The 18,193-nt window shown below is 43.8% G+C and overlaps 2 protein-coding genes across 2 annotated transcripts; one reads left to right on the forward strand and one right to left on the reverse strand.

Moving 5' to 3' along the window:
- Window positions 1–6,503: 6,503 nt before the first annotated feature.
- On the reverse strand, window positions 6,504–12,429 carry LOC135919382 (protein LSM12-like). The gene is made up of 5 exons (XM_065453167.2): window positions 12,264–12,429; window positions 11,454–11,590; window positions 9,793–9,902; window positions 8,997–9,129; window positions 6,504–7,693 (listed from the first exon to the last, which is right to left on the reverse strand). The coding sequence occupies exons 1-5, from the start codon at window positions 12,391–12,393 to the stop codon at window positions 7,610–7,612; spliced, it is 594 nt and encodes a 197-aa protein (XP_065309239.1). The 5' UTR covers window positions 12,394–12,429; the 3' UTR covers window positions 6,504–7,609.
- Window positions 12,430–12,616: 187 nt separating this feature from the next.
- Window positions 12,617–13,525, forward strand: Prosbeta3 (proteasome subunit beta type-3). Its single transcript, XM_065453169.2, has one exon. It carries the CDS (start codon window positions 12,787–12,789, stop codon window positions 13,402–13,404), a length of 618 nt encoding a protein of 205 aa, XP_065309241.2. The 5' UTR covers window positions 12,617–12,786; the 3' UTR covers window positions 13,405–13,525.
- Window positions 13,526–18,193: the final 4,668 nt, after the last annotated feature.

Here is an 18,193-nt window from a genome sequence, read left to right on the forward strand (position 1 = left end):
GAGGTGGTAGAAAAAGTTGATGATGCAGTGTAACGTTTTTAAAGATTCGGTATTCCAATGCAGAGAGAGAAGCATTAAGATTCAGCAAAGCAACTTGTGGATGGAGAAAAGTGGTCATAATGGTGAAAGATAAAGCGTGTTGCCTTCCTTTGAACAGATTCCAACAAATTAATTTCGCATTGCTTACAAGGAGACCGAACAATACAAGCACACTCCAACACTGGCCATATCAGGGATTTATGCGATAACAGTTTAGTGTATCTGGGTGCTCTTTTAACTGTTTGCTATAAGTAGCCAAGCGTCTTCAATGTTTTATTGTATGTACAATCAATGTGCTTTGACCACGAGAGAGTATGGGTTAAAATAACACCCACGTACTTGTATTTATGAACTTGTATTATTGTTACTCCATTTAGGAGTAATTAAACATCGAAGGTGAAGCTCGAGTAGAAAGTCTCATAACTGCTTTTCGAAAGTTCTCGTCTGCCATGAATTGCACCATGCACAGAACTGTAAATGAATGATTAAGGTGGTGGGTGATGATCAACAGGGGACTTCATGGTGTCACAACATGCAATCATCGGCGCACAGACATATTTTAGAAGCAATGCTACTGGGCATGTCATAAATTTGTAATAAAAACAGTAATGGGCCCAGCACTGACCCCTCTAGAACATCAAAACAGACCTTGACCACAGAGGAAGTGGTTGAAACAAAGGCGACGTACTGGGAACGTTGATACAAAAAACTAGCAATCCAGTTAGCTAAGACGTGTTTTTTAGCATAACATTTAGTTCATGAAAGAGCTTAGAATGAAGTATTGTGTGGAATGCTTTTGAGAAATGAATGAAAATAGCATCTAATTGGTTTCCAATATCCAAATCAAGGCAGATGTCGGGTGAATTCACTTAGTTGTGTTACAGTGCTAAACCTGCATTTAAAGCCGTGTTGAATGATAGTTAAGTTCTTTGTTTCCAGAAATTCCATATGTGCTTGTAGATGACGTGTTCTAATATCTTGCAGGGATAAGAAGATAAGGAAATTGGTCTACAGTTACATAGCTGCTGCTTATTAGCATGGAATTACCTTGCTTATTACCAACATGGAACAACGATAAAGGAACACATTCAAGATTCCATCGGGGCCACAAGATTTTTTATTATCTAGGTTGAACACAAGATTCAAAACACCTTCAACAGTGACTTCAATGTCTTGAATAGAGCTGTCAGAGTAAGTACCAAAAAAAGGAACTTCATCATTGTCTTGTGAAAAAACCAAGTGAAAATATTTATTTAGGGCATTAGAAATTTGTGCAGGGTCATTAACAACCTTTGATGTAGTTCAGTCTTCGTTCAGCAAGACTGAAGACCAAAACTTTCTCAGGTTATCCCTTGGCAAACGACGAAGTTGAACTTGAAAGAGGTGATTTTTGGCTGAATGTCTCCGTGCTCCCTCCCATGTACAGAGTAGCAGGCTAGAGCATGTTAGCATAGGCTGACCTCTCTGCCGTCTTTCAAATAAGTTCTCTATCCCCTCCTTTGTGTTGGCATTATGGGCAGAGGTGTCAGGTTTGGTTGGGTCCCTAAAGTGCCCAAGCCTTTATACTTGATGTGAAAGATGCAGCATCTTTCAATTCACCCACAGTATTTGCAGGTTTTTCTTTTTTGTTCAGTAGAACGAAATACTCAATACACATTTTAACCGTATTCTCAAAGTTTCTTAAAAAGGTATATCATCACGACTAACACTCAGCATCCTAAATGTGTCAAAATTGTCATCAAAGGTATCTATAATTGAAGCATCACCCACTTTGTTAAAGTTACGAGATGTGCTAAAAAGAAAACATGCCTTCAGAATGCAGCAATTAATAGTAACCAAGACAGCCCTGTGGGCTGAGATACCTTTAACCACATCACACCTGAAGCCCTTAGCTGCAAGGCTAAGGCCTAAGAACACCAAGTCTAGAACAGAACTTTCTCTGGTAGCGCACACCACTGGTAGCCCAAGAGATAAGAGTTGGCAAGAGTTGTGTATTGAAAACCTTTTAAGTGCTACAACAATCTGTACACGAAGGAACAACTAGGCAGAATATTACTGTACTGTATGTGCTGCCTATCACTGCAATTAAGTTTTCAAGATGCAAATCAACCGATAACTTGATTGACCATATTGTTCAGTAGTTCTGCATGGTTTTTTTTTCTTCCAGCACTGAGATGTTTCTTTTGTGTACCAATGCCCTTTCTATGTTCATTGTTTAGTATAAAAGGGAGAGAGATCCAGCTTTGTCCAGCCTATTGCCCACTTGTGCCAATGGAGCAGTCAGTGTAGGGAAATAGACCAAAACTTGCGTCTGTGTAGAGAATGTGGGCACTTGATGCACAAAATGAGTGAATAGGGTTCAGCAAGGCATGGTTATACATGCCTGAGTTACCATAACCTCATCTTGACAAGTAAGAACTATAGTGGAATTGCAAATACTTATCATTCATGAGACTGGTTAATTAGGACCGATCTCAAACGTGTGGTTGATCCACCATGATTTTAATAAATTCTGAAACCATTTAATATTTAAAGCATTAATAACACAATCATGCACGTTTATTCAAGCTTTTAAACTTGCCATGGCCAATGAATTCAGTAAAAAGTGGCAGATCGGAATCTTTATTAGGAGTTATTAGCCAAAGTGTGCCTGCATTCAGTATTCACGCTGCTGTGTATGCTGAAGAGCTTCATTATGCCACACCACCAACCTGGTCACCACAAAACTGGCTAGTATGTCCATTTGCTCCAATACCTGTTTGATGTTGACAGGCACCATTATCAAATGACATCAACAACCTGCCGACCGCAAGAGTAGCTGCAGAGTATGTCTACCTGTTCTTACATTCATTTGCACGCAACTAGCTGGTATACCTTGGTGCTACAAGCAGTAATTCCGTTTATATCGTAATCAAGCCACTATGGTAGAAACAGTATCTGTGGTCCCCATCAGTTAGGAATAATATGAGTTGGCTGTGCATTTACTTAATGAATATTTTTAAATTGTAGGCCAGCCAGACCTTTGAGAGCATGCTTGTAATCAATGTGATGCTGCACTATACCAGGATGTGGCTTTCAGTAACTGTTGCATGCTTGTTAATTTAGTGTCATAAGAGAAAATAACAACACCATTATTAAAGTCCATGGTCTTGTACAAGCTGATTTGCTTCCATTATATTTCGATTTCTACCTGCCTGCTTTTACGATGAAGCTGTATATAGCTAGCCGATTTGTACATCCATCCATCTGTCGCCTGTGCGCCAAAAAGTTCTCCGGTGCAACGCCATGTGCATGTGTGAAAAAAAAAGAGAGGTGGGTGACTGGCTGTGCCAGTAGTGACGTTGCTGCTCTCCATTGCAGTCGAGTGCGCGCGCAGCTGTTTCTTTCCGGCTCTGAAATGGGTAGGCCATGCGTCATAAGTACTCCTGAGGAGCAGGCAGCTCTCAATCAGCAAGGTCGCAAGCAGAACCGGGAACAAGCTCGTCTATGCCATGCCGATGCTGCAGTCCATGCACAAGAACAGGCTCGTGCAGCTGAGTGCAAGTAGCAACTGTGTACCGAGGATCTGGCAACCTACCAAGTTGTCGTTTGATGAACCATTGGGATTAAGCCATTGATAAACACCGGGGCCACACATTTTAGCTTTGCTGGTTAACCATCTGTACAGAGTGCTTGGGCAGTGATTTTTTTTTTGTCTTTGCTACTGTGTATTTTATTTCTCACTACATAGTCCTTACTTGAAAGAAGTGGAAAATTTTCAGCTCGATTATTGCTTTCATGCAGTCTGAATGCAGACGCTATAGTGTTTAGCTCTTTTATAAACTACCTATTCATCCACACTGGTGCTATTCAGAGGGGTCACCTGGAAACTGTTTGTGTCACCACTGCTTTTTAATGCAGACACATTCGAATCCTTAGGCCAGCAGCGTGCGAGTCTTACTAATAACATAGGGTACTGTAGCGCTACCATGGTCAGTTACAGCACACTTTGTGAACTGCAATAGAAGAGTGGTTGTTTTTAACCAGAGAGCCATTTTGGTGCACTTTAAGAAGTTCCATTATTGATCCATTAAGTGTTTATTATTACATACACAGTTATACAATATTAAATGCATACAATCATTTATCAGGAAGCATCACTGTAGTATGTGCTTCCTAACCTTACTTTTCTCCACGGATTGATGTGGCTGTTTGTGTTAATTACATAAAACTTAAGGCTGCTTAATTATGGAGTCTAATTAGGTGTATACAGAAGCAGCACGCTTGCTAAGCATTTTATTTCATTACACCATGTGGCGATTCCGCTGGGCCAATCTAAAGAAGCATGACTGCTTCAAATGTGCACCAACAGAGGCACACTTTCCGTTGGTGCACTCTACAGCTTCCGACTCTTACAAAAATTGGGAGCAACTGATGCATAGAAACACTCCTACATTATACATAAGCAGCACAAGGCCATATGCAAATAAATTGCAAACAGCCAGCTGGTACGAGAGTGAGCTGCAAAATAGAGGTGTGTGGGAGTCAGTGGCGTAGCTAGGTCGTCTGGCACCCGGGGCCCATAGGTCTTCTGTCACCCCCCCAGATGCAGCCGGCGAAAAGAGGGGTGTCTTCAGACTTATATGACGCCCCCCCCCCCCCCCTTCCACAGGCCCCTTGCACCCATGGCCCACCTATTGCTACGCCACTGGTGGGAGTCCCTTACATAGCAGAAGTGCATTGGTGACAGCTTCAGAACTGTTCAAGAAATTATGCAGATCCAATGCACAGTTTGGAATCTATGTGAAACAAAGCTTTCTTGGAGTGGTTAATTAAATGCTCTAAATCTTCTGCATCATGTTTCAGTGCATAGTGATTACGTTCCTGCCCGGTAAACCAGCAAGACACTGAAGTTCCACGATGCACCTCGCATGATCGATGAAGCTGCACATTACATTGTTTCTGGGATCACCCCACTTTTCATCACTTTTCATCCCCGGGACTGGCCCAGTTTAACATTGCACTATTTATCAGAATAGGTCTACCTTACTCCGAGCAGGCGCACCAGGCTGTGAAAGAAAGCTTCACTTATAATAAAGATCAAAGGCATAAATTTGTTGCACTGAGGATATTTAGGTGTTGTTTTGTTTTTTCGCTGTGTAATTGAAGTACAGAATAGTTCCGGCAATCGGCACATCTGTAAGCACTGTCCAGATGGGGCTACATGTAATCCAATTTGCAATACGAGTGCTGCTCTGTGCATGAATGATTTGGCAAGACAGCAGCAATACCCAGCAGCCTTAGTCAGCAAAGTCCAGTAGGATTTCCCTGGGAGGCTTTGCTCTAAAACAGCAGCTGCATCGAAAGCCATGCACGTGGGTATATTGCTTGACGTAGCCTCTAAAATACATGCAGGTTGCAAAGTTTCACAACAGCTTAATGGTTCATGCATCCAGCTCGAAAACTCCACGTTGTTGCAGTGCCAAAAGTTTGATCCCAAGCAGTATCAGTGGACAAAGCTTTCTGGAGCTCGTGGTGAAGACAACAGGGCAGTGCCACAACTGTGCAAGCTATTGGATATGGCATTGGATAGGTATTTAGTGTGCGGGCGTGGTCACAGCTATCACCTTGCCATAAATGAAAATTCGTAACCGCAATTTTTTTTATCTAGTGTTGTTAATCTTCACTAATTTTCCAGCCTCCTCTTGGTGATCTGTACCTTTTACACATAGTGCGTCTTACATCCCAACCCTTAAATCTCCATCCTTGCCGAACGAAATAATTTTTTTAAATGTTTGTTTTCCCTCCAACATGCAAACAGCAGTGGAAAATATCCACAGCTACCTCTTGGATATAGCATTTGTTCCTGAAGCATCTATTTCTAGTCACAAGTGCTTCCTTAGGAGTCGAAATTTTTTCTTGTTTAGCTGTCTGGTGAAGCTCTGTCAGTTTGTCTTACCACATCACTTTGTTGCTCTCTCAACTGAGACAACCTATGCCACCCCTTGCACAAGCTACAAGTACAGGGGGAGATATGCCAACAATGCGATAGATCCACGACTAGCAACTTTTGTATTACTAGCTGTGACCAGTAAAAGCACAAGCACGCCTCTGGCACTACACCCCAAAGGCAGGGCAATTAGTACAAACTGAGAAAGCGAGTGCTAAGCAATCTTGGTTTTTTAGCATTCCTCTGCAGCTAGCTTAGCACTACAGATTCTGACAAATTCGCTAGATACTTGGCAGGGAAGCACTTCTGTGCTTGAAGCATCTAGCACAACGGCTAAAGCGTGCTGCTAACTACCCACCTACATTTGTGACCTACTAATTTATCAGCCTTGTACAGCACTGTAGTGTTTAGACGAGCTTGAGGAACACCGCTTTTTCTTTCCAACCAAATGGGCCATATGGTGTGGGCAACTTTTTTTTACAAGCACAATTTACAAGTCTACAAGTGAACCTTCGAGTGAGACACTTGTACAAAATGACAAGTTTTCATGTTTTATTGCCAAGATACTTTTTTTTCTTCAGGGTCAACTTGTTTTCCCTTGGCTCTTCATCTCATTATAGTACTTTTGCCCTCATTTTTCCCACATACAAAAAAAAAAAATTGTTCACAATATTGTTGCCTTTATCACAAGGCAGGTCTCTCCACTAGCTTGTCCTCTGCACTGACAAGCATTGCTTGAAGCTGCAGCTTTGCATAAACAACAAAGATCCGGCATCATCTTCGATTCGTGAAAAAATTGGGCATCTCTGAGTGGTACCCTTCAGTGCAAGATGGAGGAGGGGTAGCAACACACAAGTGGGAACAGGAAGAGGAAAGAAACAAGAAAATGAGATGGGAACAACAGACGGTAGGAATGTAATGCTGCCCTGGGGCAAAAGTTCATCGGCAAACGGTAGCTTAAACTACAGTTTGCCACCTATAACACCGTAAGACCCGTTTAGGGTATTGGCTTTCAGTCATGTTCAGCTTGTCACAAATGCCAAATATTGTGATGGTAGGTTCAGTAAAAACAGATGTAGCTTGGTAAGAAACAAAATCCACTCCAACACCATCAGTACATTTTGCAAGAACATGTTTTAAGTGTAGTCGGCACCTGCAGCAACAAGGCAACAGTTTGACAGAAGTTTCTGAAAACTCGGCAGGGATGAAATATATTTTGTTAAGAATCAATGCAGTGAGTTTTAAGTATGTCACTTTTGTCTCATGCAATTTAGGTTGTGCAAAACAGCTAAAAACGCCAAGCACCATGTGGAGCAGTGCAGGCTGTGCCACCATGAGCTCGTGTGAGTAAGAATTTTCGTAAGCAACTTTTCTTTAGTATTTCCTTCTTTTTTTTTTCGCAAACCAGATGCCACCACATTCACCATGGCCATTCTCTGGCACAACAATCAGGCCTGCCGCTCAAGGTTAAACAGAAATCCAATAGTTGTGGCAAATGACTGTAAATGTGGTTTATGACAGCAAACAAAACCTGCAAATATAATGAAAAAAGAAGAAGAAAAGGTAACAAGAAAAAGCATGAGAACAAAAAAAGAACAATGGCAGACAGGCTTTAGGGTAGGTGTGAGAAAGGGAGAGAGCTTAGGCCTTCGTTGAAGGTTGTGTTGGTGAGGTTTGACGTGTCCCTTGGCCCTGTTTTTGTTGATCCCGAAGATGCTTCTCAACCTGCAAGCAGAGCAAAAGGCCATCAGGAAACAGTGAGTGAGTGCTTAAAAGAAAGTGGAAACAGCAGTAGACTGATTTCACGATGAGTTTCACTAATCCACCGCTCCTGCAAGCATGCTGGTAGTAGCAGTCCCAAGGCGGCTGAGGGTAACCATGGTGATATGCATGTATTTTTACCATGACAAGCTGGCAGTTCAAAAGGCAGGAATTTGAGATGGGAATGGGATGTAAGAGATGCACTCCCCCCCCCCCCCCCCACCACCACCACCACCTAGCAATTCGCTCTGAAATCTACAATTGTCCTCGGCATTCCCCTCAATGCTGCCTTGAACCCCTGTACAGTGGAGGTTCAAGGATGGGTGGGTGCATCCGGCACCAGAGCTTTGAAACAGTGTAGTTGTCAGAGGACACTGACTAAGGGCTTGACTTCCCAATCCCCTCAAACACAATTGCCAATGAATGTGCTGTTTGGTTGAAGAAACTCAATTTCTCCACGGTCTATAACACAGTCTATAGCTTGTTGCAATCGGCCTCGAGTGCCACATTCCTGACACTTCGGTGTGAACTTTGGCAACAAGACGCACCATTGCAAAGCAGACATGGCAGCTGTGTAAGAGATACATTCATAAAAGGTTACTGTGCACCCTCCCCCTCCTTCCCTTCAAGTGTTTTGCTTCAAAAACAAAAAAAAAGGTGTTTTTCAAAAATGTACTCAGATATTTTACTTTGTTATGCAGCATTTTGCAGGATTAATGCAAGGTAGCCAGTTGTAGTACTGTTGGCAAAAGGAACTTAGTATATACAGATGGCCAACAATAAGTGTAGTAAGAGTGCATGCTAGTAGTGGGTACTTGAACTTTGTCATGGATGAATAAACACTGTTGTTTCCTGTGCTTCAGCTGGCGGGGCTGTGCTGCTTAGGGATTACCTCCATGAGCATGGCAACCAGAATACATGCACACAGTTGTTTCAATTTTTTCGACAAGGGACATACCTTGCATGTTGCATAATTTAAAATATGAGCGAAGACATTACCAGTGTATATAAAGGCTGCATGCGATGCAGCCTGCTGCCTTTTCTGAGCCATACCTTACACAATAGCTCAACGAAAGAAAGAAAAATTTATTGTGACCACACAAAGAGCACACAATAAGTTTGAAAAAAAGCAAGCAACTTTATATAACACATTTTGAGAACAAGCAAGCCAATTATGGCTGCCACATCTCAGATCATTCAACTAGGCAGAGGAGGGACCAGGTAACAACATTTGCATGGGCTGCTTGAAGTACAAGTGGCTGCTTACAATCTTGCGAACATGCAGCACGCTGGCGTCGCTGTCAGATTTCCCCTTGCAGTTCTCTGGCCGATAAGGTGGCACGATGGTTACCTGATTCATCACAATTATGTTCTTCCCCTGCCACGTCACATCATCAATCCTGCGAAAACAAGAGCAGATACGATCACTTAGGTCAGTTCTAGCCTCAGCAGCAAATTTGAAAGCTAAGACCTCACCAGAGGACTACCTGCTGTCATGCCCCAAGCAACAAAGAAAACTGGTCGCACACCACACAGCATGCTCTGATGCCTAAATCTATTTCTATGAATGCACATTTACTTGAAGAGTGATTGGATTCAATGTCCCAAACAAACACAGCAGCACAAAAGATGTGAGAGGTGCTGTACTAGTGGGCTCTAGGATCAGTTTTGACCACCTGGGTTTCCTAACACCCAAAGTATGGTACAGAAGTTACGCACTCAGCAATCATTATAGGCATGAACTGTAGTATGAGATATTCACTATCCAATTCAGGCCCTAGTGAAAAATGTTAACATTTATTTGGCATAAACAAGCCTTTCAGCCATGCATCAATTAGCTCCAACTGCAAGTAATGCAAAAAACATTCTGATTCTAGGCTGTGCTTCTACAATGTGCACTGATGCTTTTGTGTTAAAGTAAGCATGCCACAGATATCACAAATAGAAGCTGCAAGATTGGGGATATCTAAAACAAGCAAATTGAAAATGAAAGCACAATGCCTTGAAAAATACACCATGCTTAGCCTAAATGCAAAGAAGACTGAGAACACCGGGTGACTCACGTTTTTCGTATCGCCAGGAAAAGGCGAATGCCATCGTGGGACACACCAGCAGAGATGGCAGCTGCCAAACGCTGCCGCTCATCTATGTTCTGCTTTGCTCTTGTGTTGAGCTGCGTTACATGAACGATACGACACAGGTTGCACATGTGACCTAAACATCTAAAAGAAACAGCAAAAACTCAAGCTTTAATTTTCCCTGTTGCAGAGAGGTCCAAGTTTACAAAGAACAGAGGTGGGTGGTGACAGCACCTTCATGTTCCTCATACGGACCCTGCAACATTACACATTATTGCAATGACAGACCAAGGCTAGCCAACCCTTGCCATTAAAAAAAAAATAACAATGAACTCAAAAATTTGACAATTTATGTAGGCATCTTGTGCAGCAAAAGATGGCTGCAAATGGGCAAAAAGACAACGAACCCATTCCAGCACACAATGGTGTCATCATTCCTGGCTTTTTTGTGCACGTGTGCATATAAACATAAGGCATTCAGAGAATTGATGCACAGTCTTCAAGTGCCCCTCTTCCAATAACTCATGCATTTTTGCTCAATGGATGGATATAAGCTTCCAAAATGGTAATGCATCATCATCAACCTATTTTGTCCACTGCAGGACGAAGGCCTCTCCCTGTGATCTCCAATTACATCTGTCCTGCACCAACCGATTCTAACTAACGCCCGCAAATTTCCTAACTTCATCGCCCCACCTAGTCTTCTGCCGTCCTCAACTGTGCTTCTCTTCTCTTGGTACCAATTCTGTAACCTTAATGGTCCACCAGTTAACCAAGCTATACGTGACATATCCTGCTCCATTTTTTTTCTCTTGATGTCAATTGGAATATCAGCTATACTCATTTGCTCTCTGATCCAAACCGCTCTTTGCATCTCTTAACGTGATGCCTAGCATTCTTCGTTCAGTCGCTTTTTGCGTGGTCCTTAACTTGTTTTCAAGCTTCTTTGTCAGTCTCCAAGCTTCTGCCCCTTATGTCAGCACCGGTAAAATGCACTGATTGTACACCTTCCTTTTCAATGATAATGGTAAGCTTCCATTCCAATGATAATGGTAAGCTTCCATTCAGGAGCTGACAATGTCTGCTGTATGCACACCAACCTGTTTTTATTTTTCTGTGAATTTCCTTGTCATGATCACGGTTCCCTGTGAGTAATTGACCTAGGTAAACATGCTCCTTCACAGTCTCTAGAAGCTGGTAATGCATCAGACTAGCGTAGATGTGGCAAGCAGCAACACCACAGTAACGCATGCTACTGATGTTAAAGACAACTCTCTTTCAGTGATAAAATCTGAATTGCTAACTGGCCTAGCTATGATGTAAACAATGAGAATGTTACGACAGCACTCCGGCTGATGAAGATGCTTCATGATAAAAAGTGCTGCATGATGACAGACTGAAAAGCCAGTATTGCCTTGTCCAATCTGCTGGTGATAAAAGTTAACAGCCGTGCTTAACGCTGTTCTGCTTTCAACAATCGTTAGAGATCGGTGTAGCTGAGAGACTACTTTTGCTGTAAAGAATGTTGCGGTCGTTCTTGCAAACACTAAGACGAAACGGTTTTTCATCTATGCAATTTACGAAAGTAAGTACCAAACACATCGCAGCAATGGCGATACCGGCACAAAGCCCTTGCTTTGACGCACCTTTTCTGTGTTTAGGGGCTGCGGAGGCGTGAGCGGGCTGGACGCGGCTTCCTTCTTCACGGTCAACTCAGAGACAAAGTTGAGGTTGACCATGCGTATGTCGCTGACATTGGCTTTCCCGCTAGAGCTGGCACACTCTGAGGCAGGCACGTCAAGGAACAGCACATGATGCAAAAAGTGACACAGCGCGCGGACAATGTCAATACGCCATGCACACATAACGTTTTGGCAAAACGTTCGCTACAGGATTGTCTTGCAACAGGGAACATGCCCAAGCAACAAAACATACATGGGGAGCAAAGGATAACCGCTACGATGGTGCCGGTTCACCACGCGCTACGCAGGCACTAAAGTTTGTCGCGTAAAGGCATGACATCACAGCTCTCTTACTAGGAACGGGAAGTCTAAGATGCCGGGGACTTTGAGACCAAGTTACGCCGAAAAGAAGAGCCAGTAAGAGTACGTGACCCACTACGCTAAGTAGCCTAGGTTAACATGACGCGCAATGCATTGCGCCGCTAAGGGCACCGCGTCAGATGATTGCATCGCCGAGACCGGGAACAAGTAACGTAGCATCTACTCGGCGATGCTCTCGAGTTAAAAAAAAAAAAGTGACTACACAAATAAATAAGTCTGCTTGGACGAGCGCGACAATAAGCTTAAGAACATGATAAAGAGGAGCACCGCATAATTGTTATTTGCACACTCGTGATCCCAAGGCAAGATTTTGAGAAGCACGTTGCCACTTTCTCTTTACCGGAGGTAGTGGCCGAAGTTGTAGCGCATGCAGCACGCTTCCTGAAAGGATACTTAACATGAGAGCCTTGGTCTGCTGGTCGAAAGCCAACACTTCTCCCTCGATAACCTGGTCATAGCAAGTTTTACAACTAACGAGACTTCCAAGGGAAAAGCATTCTGGCCCATCCGCCATAGCTTTCATTTTCGGGAATGGCCGATCGGCATAGTTGTCGTTATCGGCTTAATGAATCCACAACTTCGGCTAAACACAGCGCATCGTACTTTACATGCCGTTGCGACCAAATAAAAATTTTATGTGTAATAACAATTATTATAACTTATATAATATTTATTATAAACTTCACGCATGAGATAATGTAGTTCAGACAGGTCAAAGTTGCGATACGGTTGTTTTACGCAGCATTACGCGGTTCGGCTAGTGGGTGCTGACAGAACCAATCCAATTCAAAAGCGTGTTTTGGATTACCATTTTCGCAAAAGGATTTTGGAGAGTCATTGCCAACTTGTGAGTCGCTGTCACCTTGCCTTGCTCCTTGTGTTCCTCAGTCGCACTGTACAACCAAAAGCCGACAAGATGAGTATAATGTCCTATAACGGAGGCGTCGTGCTCGCCATGAAGGGGAAAGGATGCGTCGCCATCGCAGCCGACCGGCGTCTCGGCGCGCGTGGCCACACCATTGCGCTGGACTTCGACCGTATCTTCGAAATGGGCCCCAAGCTTTACTGCGGCCTGCCGGGCCTTGCCACCGACACGCAGACGGTGGCGCAGAGGCTCAAGTTTCGTATAAACTTGTACGAGTTGCGCGAAGGCCGCTCGATTACGCCCAAGACGCTCGGCTCGGTCATCTCCAACCTGCTGTACGAGCGCCGGTTCGGTCCGTACTTCGTGCAGCCCGTAGTGGCCGGCCTCGACCCCGTGACAAACGAGCCTTACATCTGCGTCATGGACCTGATCGGTTGCATCGATGAACCGACTGACTTCGTGGTCTCGGGTACGTGCGAGGAGCAGTGCTACGGCATGTGCGAGACGCTGTGGGAGCCCGACATGGGGCCCGACGAACTCTTTGAGGCCACTGCGCAGGCACTCATGAACGCCTTTGACAGGGACTCCAGCTCGGGTTGGGGTGGCGTTGTGCACGTCATCGAGAAGGATAAGGTCACCACCAAGTACCTCAAGACCAGGATGGATTAAAAGGAACATTTCCGGCTGCGTATCTTTACTTGCGCGTCTGAAGTCTCTGTAACGCCATCCTTTGTGCTAGGAATAAATGCACACTTTTTTTTTTTCAGAAAAAGAAAAAGGGAGAAGCTTATTGCTTTGTTTAGATCTTCGAATCAGTCTTGCAAGAAAGCTGAGTGAATCTTCAGAGGCTGCAAGTAGTCCAGAGCTAAGCACTTATGAAGGTATAAGGACTTTCGTAATGGAGCAACATCATGGTGTTCAGAGTTCATTGTCGTGTGGTGGATTCATTAGCACACCATCAATAAGACAGTTCTGCATTCGAATGCAATTTTCATCGCTGGCAATCTGCAATGTGTTCCTAGTGTAATAGTCTTTGACATACGGGCTAAACCACAGTGTTGCGACTAAAGGTAGAAATATGAAAATTTACATACACCTTTAAATCGTTGAATGAAGTTGTACTGACTTAGCACTTCATATCCTTGGTTCCCCATCATTAGTTTCAAGAAAGGACTCCTAGCGCACTACATTATAGCGCTTATAAGTTTAGAGCCAGCTTTGATAACAGAAGTACCAGTTTCTCGTAAAATCTAAAGCTTGTTCATGCGTAATTATCTTGAAAAGCTATGCCAGGTCCAACTTTATAGGGGCTCAAAAACTATGTAAGTTGTTATTGACTAGGGCAGACATTTTAGTTGTGTCAATCATGCTCCTACTTCAAAAGGCTTAGAATTGTGTTTACTGTGTCCATCCATTCTTTCCACTATGCTGACATTGGTGGCCGCCGTTGTCAAGTCGTGTCGTCAGGCCACATTGTTGTCGTTAGCTTCAATCGCACCATGGGGTGAAGAAAACGCTACCATTACATTACATTGCTTGTGCTGTAGACAGTTCAAGCCCCAGCAAACCAGTTCAAATAGTACCGCATATTGAGCCACACAGTAGTGCCAGTGAGTGCGTCTTTTCTGCACACTAGAATAATAAATCACGATGTAATATTTTTATATACATAGTCGCCTCATAGGTCATCCAACCATCTAACAAAACCATAGGTCATAAGCCATCCAAACCATCTAACAGAAGAGTGCATGGCGTTCTGTGGTTTCATTAGAAAAATATGCCTACCACTGGGACTGAATCTTGTATTCCTGCTGCATTGTGCACTTTGGAGTGAGATGCACTGACCACTGCACCATTGTACAACAATATTTCTTTGTAAATTGTGCAAAATGTTGTACCCAACATAGGTTCTGAGAGTGGTAATGTCTGGGCACTTATTTCGAGGCCATAACAGGCAATACTGCAGGTGGCGAGGATATTTCGAGGCCATAACAGGCAATACTGCAGGTGGCGAGGATTACACTGTGTAAGCTTTCAAGCCTGCTGTTGTTGCAGAGTTCAGTGCTAGAGGCATTGCTAAGGTCTGCTTTTTTTTCTTCTTTCTTGCATTTTTTGTACCTAAATAAGTCAATATCTGGATGAACTATTTACATGCCTACTATACTACCCATAGCTCATGCATTAATAGTGCTCCGGTATGCCTGACAGAGTACTGGAGCACTATTCACAGCTCCAGCAGAGCCGTTGAAGGTAAGCAGATTGTATTAATTCACAGCTTTTTACCATGACATTCATCGTCATCAGCCTCGCTACGCCCACTGCAGGGCAAATGCCTCTCCCATACTTCTCCAACTACCCCGACCATGACATTACCACTTCAGTATTGGTGGCTACAAAGACATCTGTGCAAATCATCTATTGCTCAAGTGAAATAAATGTCCTTAACACAACAGCCCAGCTTCAGCAGATAACTCTGAGTAGTAGGTCACTACTGCTGGTCGAACGTCATTCGTCTTATTCCATTGGCCCAAATATGTGAAGATGTTGGAACCCTCGCACGTGGAGCAGGCTCTGTAGTTTAAGTGCATAGTAGCGTTGCACCCGTGTTGTCCCTTTCAGTCCTGCATTCTTTTTTGTGTGCTAAAACATTAAATTATAGGGTTTTTCGTGTCAGAACTACGATCTGATTATGAGCCATGCCGTAGTGGGGGGCTCCGGAAATTTGGACCACCTGGAGTTCTTTAATGTGCACCTAAATCTAAGTACATGGGTGTTTTCGCATTTTGCCCCCATCGAAATGCAGCTGCAGTGGCTGGGATGCGATCCCGTGACCTTGTGCTTAGCATCCCAACACCATAGAAACTAAGCAACGGCGGCAACTTTTGCGCTATGCCCGAGAGCTGTCAATCCGGGCCGAGGACGAGCCAGAGCTACCGCACCCCGTGACAAGTTACAAAGAAATCGTGCAAATGTACACAAGCGGCAGATGTAGGCTTCCCCGTCCGCATCCACAACTCAGCCGAATGCAGCAAACGATCGTGCGACACATGCAAGCGGGGTCGCTAGCGCATCCCGTGCTCTTGCACAAGATGTTCCCAACAGAGCATGACACTTGATGCCCTTTTTGCAGACGGTCAAAAGGCACCCTAGCACACATCCGTGCACTAAGCTTAAGAACCCCCACCCTCCCCAGCCCCAACACCCCCGAGCGATGGGGACCTTGTTGTCCAGCCCCGACCTACCGACCCAGCTCGCGCTGGCGGCTAGGGGCCAGGAACTGCTGGACGCATATGGGACTTGAAAAGAAGGTTCCACCCCATCTGGTGCCAGCGCGCACCAACCGTCACTAAGGGCTCAGTACAAAAATTGATTCTCTCTCTCTGTGTGCTAAAAAAAGTTTTTACTGAGGTGGATAGATGCCTTCTGGATGGACGGACACACAAACCTGTTGGTTTTTTCCAGTTATTAATGCAATTAGCATTATTAGCCTACCTCACCCCCTTTGGCATGCTTCTGCTGTTTAGCCATTGAAACATTGCTCTTGCTCATGAAAAAAGAAAATTGCATCTCTGACTGATAAAAATGAAAATGTGTGCTCTTCGAGCTGACAGTGAAACATTTTTACACTTTAAAAAGACACCTGCACAATGATGTCGCAGTTCATTCGAAATCAGACATGCTGAACCCCAATTCTACAGTGCCAGTGGGATAAAACTAACAGCAGTTGGGAGGCCGCATATAGTGAAGCTTTCTAGTGACATTCGAAGGTGTAGAAGCAGTGGTCTGTGGTGGCCAGCGGTACAAAACTGGCTAGGTACAGTTGGGAGGCCATGTTTAGTGAAGCTTTCTTTGTGGCATCCGAAGGTGTAGATACTGTGGTCTGCTATGACCCATGGGTGCATTAATGCGATTAACATTCTTGGCTGATTTCCTCCATTAAAGAGTGTACATAAAGGTGTCTTCAGCAATCCGGTGAGTTGCAGCATTGCTTGAATGCTAATCGCATTAACATCAACAGTCATCGTGAGATGGGTTCTACTGAAAATTTAAAGACCGACTGTGCTTGAGCAGCGTGGCCCATCTGTTCCCTGTCTCATCTTTCTGGCATTTCTGGAGCAGATGCCACTGGCTGGAAAGCATGCAATTTAAGTCTGAGCATTGTACCAATACCAAAACGCACACCCTTCCAAAGTTCCACATCCTGTCGCAGCTGATATTCCACCAGTGAAGCAGTGCCACTTTGTTCACATGGTTGAAATGCCTAAACATAGACCTGCAGAAGGGTTAAAAATTGAGCATGTTGGTGCACTGCATAGTTCTGTTATTGCCTCAACATACACCTGGCACATTCATCAACAGGTTACGAAGGTGAAATATTGGACTGGTCAACAACAAGTTTTTGGTTCATCAGGGCACATGCAACCCGACCCATTTATGCAAGCAGTGTCAGTCTAAGAACAGAATAAAATGTACAAAATAAACCTTATATTAGGAGCATTTGTTATTGAAGAAACAACTGATAAGTCACCATGGTCTGTTTTAACAGGGTAGTGTGCTAATTTGCTCAATCTTGCACTGCACTCTTCAGGCATTTTTGTGATGTACAGGGACGATGCTAATAACGAATTCCATGAAACATTGCATCATAATGCCCCGAAACAATAATACAGATTCATCCTCGCATCTGGTAGCAAGATATGAGTCTGCCGTAAATGCACATTTCTTTGTTTTTGACAGTTATAGCTGTTACAGGCCTGTCCTCACACTCAGAATGATGATGTTGGAATCCACTGTCAATATCAAATACTTGAAACACACCCATACTCTAAATCAACTTCAACTATTCAGAGGTGCGGTGGTGTCGCAAGGTTCACAAAGATAAATCACAAGGCCATCACACATTTCTTGGTTGAAGTCCAACAAGGAGTAGGCAGTTACTGGCTGTAACTGGTACCATGAATTGACAAAGGAGTGCAGCTGACTCTTTTTCTTTAATGACAAATGCATGTGACATTGATACATGTTGAATTAGCAAATTATACTCTGCTGACTGTCATCCTTGGTTGATGTTCTCACGTAGGAGCTGCCACTTGTGCAGGTGTAAGCATATTTCCTGAGAGTATCAACGGAGCAAAGGTGCAACATCACCAGCTGCATAATCCAGTGTAAACTATCTTGCCATAACCTACACTATGCCGATGCGATTATGTCACCACCAGACTCTCCCGACAACACTATATAAGTGGTTACACAGACTACTCATTTGACTACTATTGTAGCTTAGTTGGAAAATACTTCTTTCATTGCTTTCAGACAGTTGGCAGAGGCAAGTAGACAGCTATGAGTTCCAGCTTGTGCTGCAGATACTTGCATCTTAATATCTGAAGAAATTGAATTGAGTTTATTTGCAACAATGTTGTGGGAGACCAGGAGTAAAAGCTGATCAAACAGTATGAGA

The sequence above is a fragment of the Dermacentor albipictus genome, chromosome 1 (genome assembly GCF_038994185.2).
Source record: "Dermacentor albipictus isolate Rhodes 1998 colony chromosome 1, USDA_Dalb.pri_finalv2, whole genome shotgun sequence".
NCBI classification, from domain to species: domain Eukaryota; kingdom Metazoa; phylum Arthropoda; class Arachnida; order Ixodida; family Ixodidae; genus Dermacentor; species Dermacentor albipictus.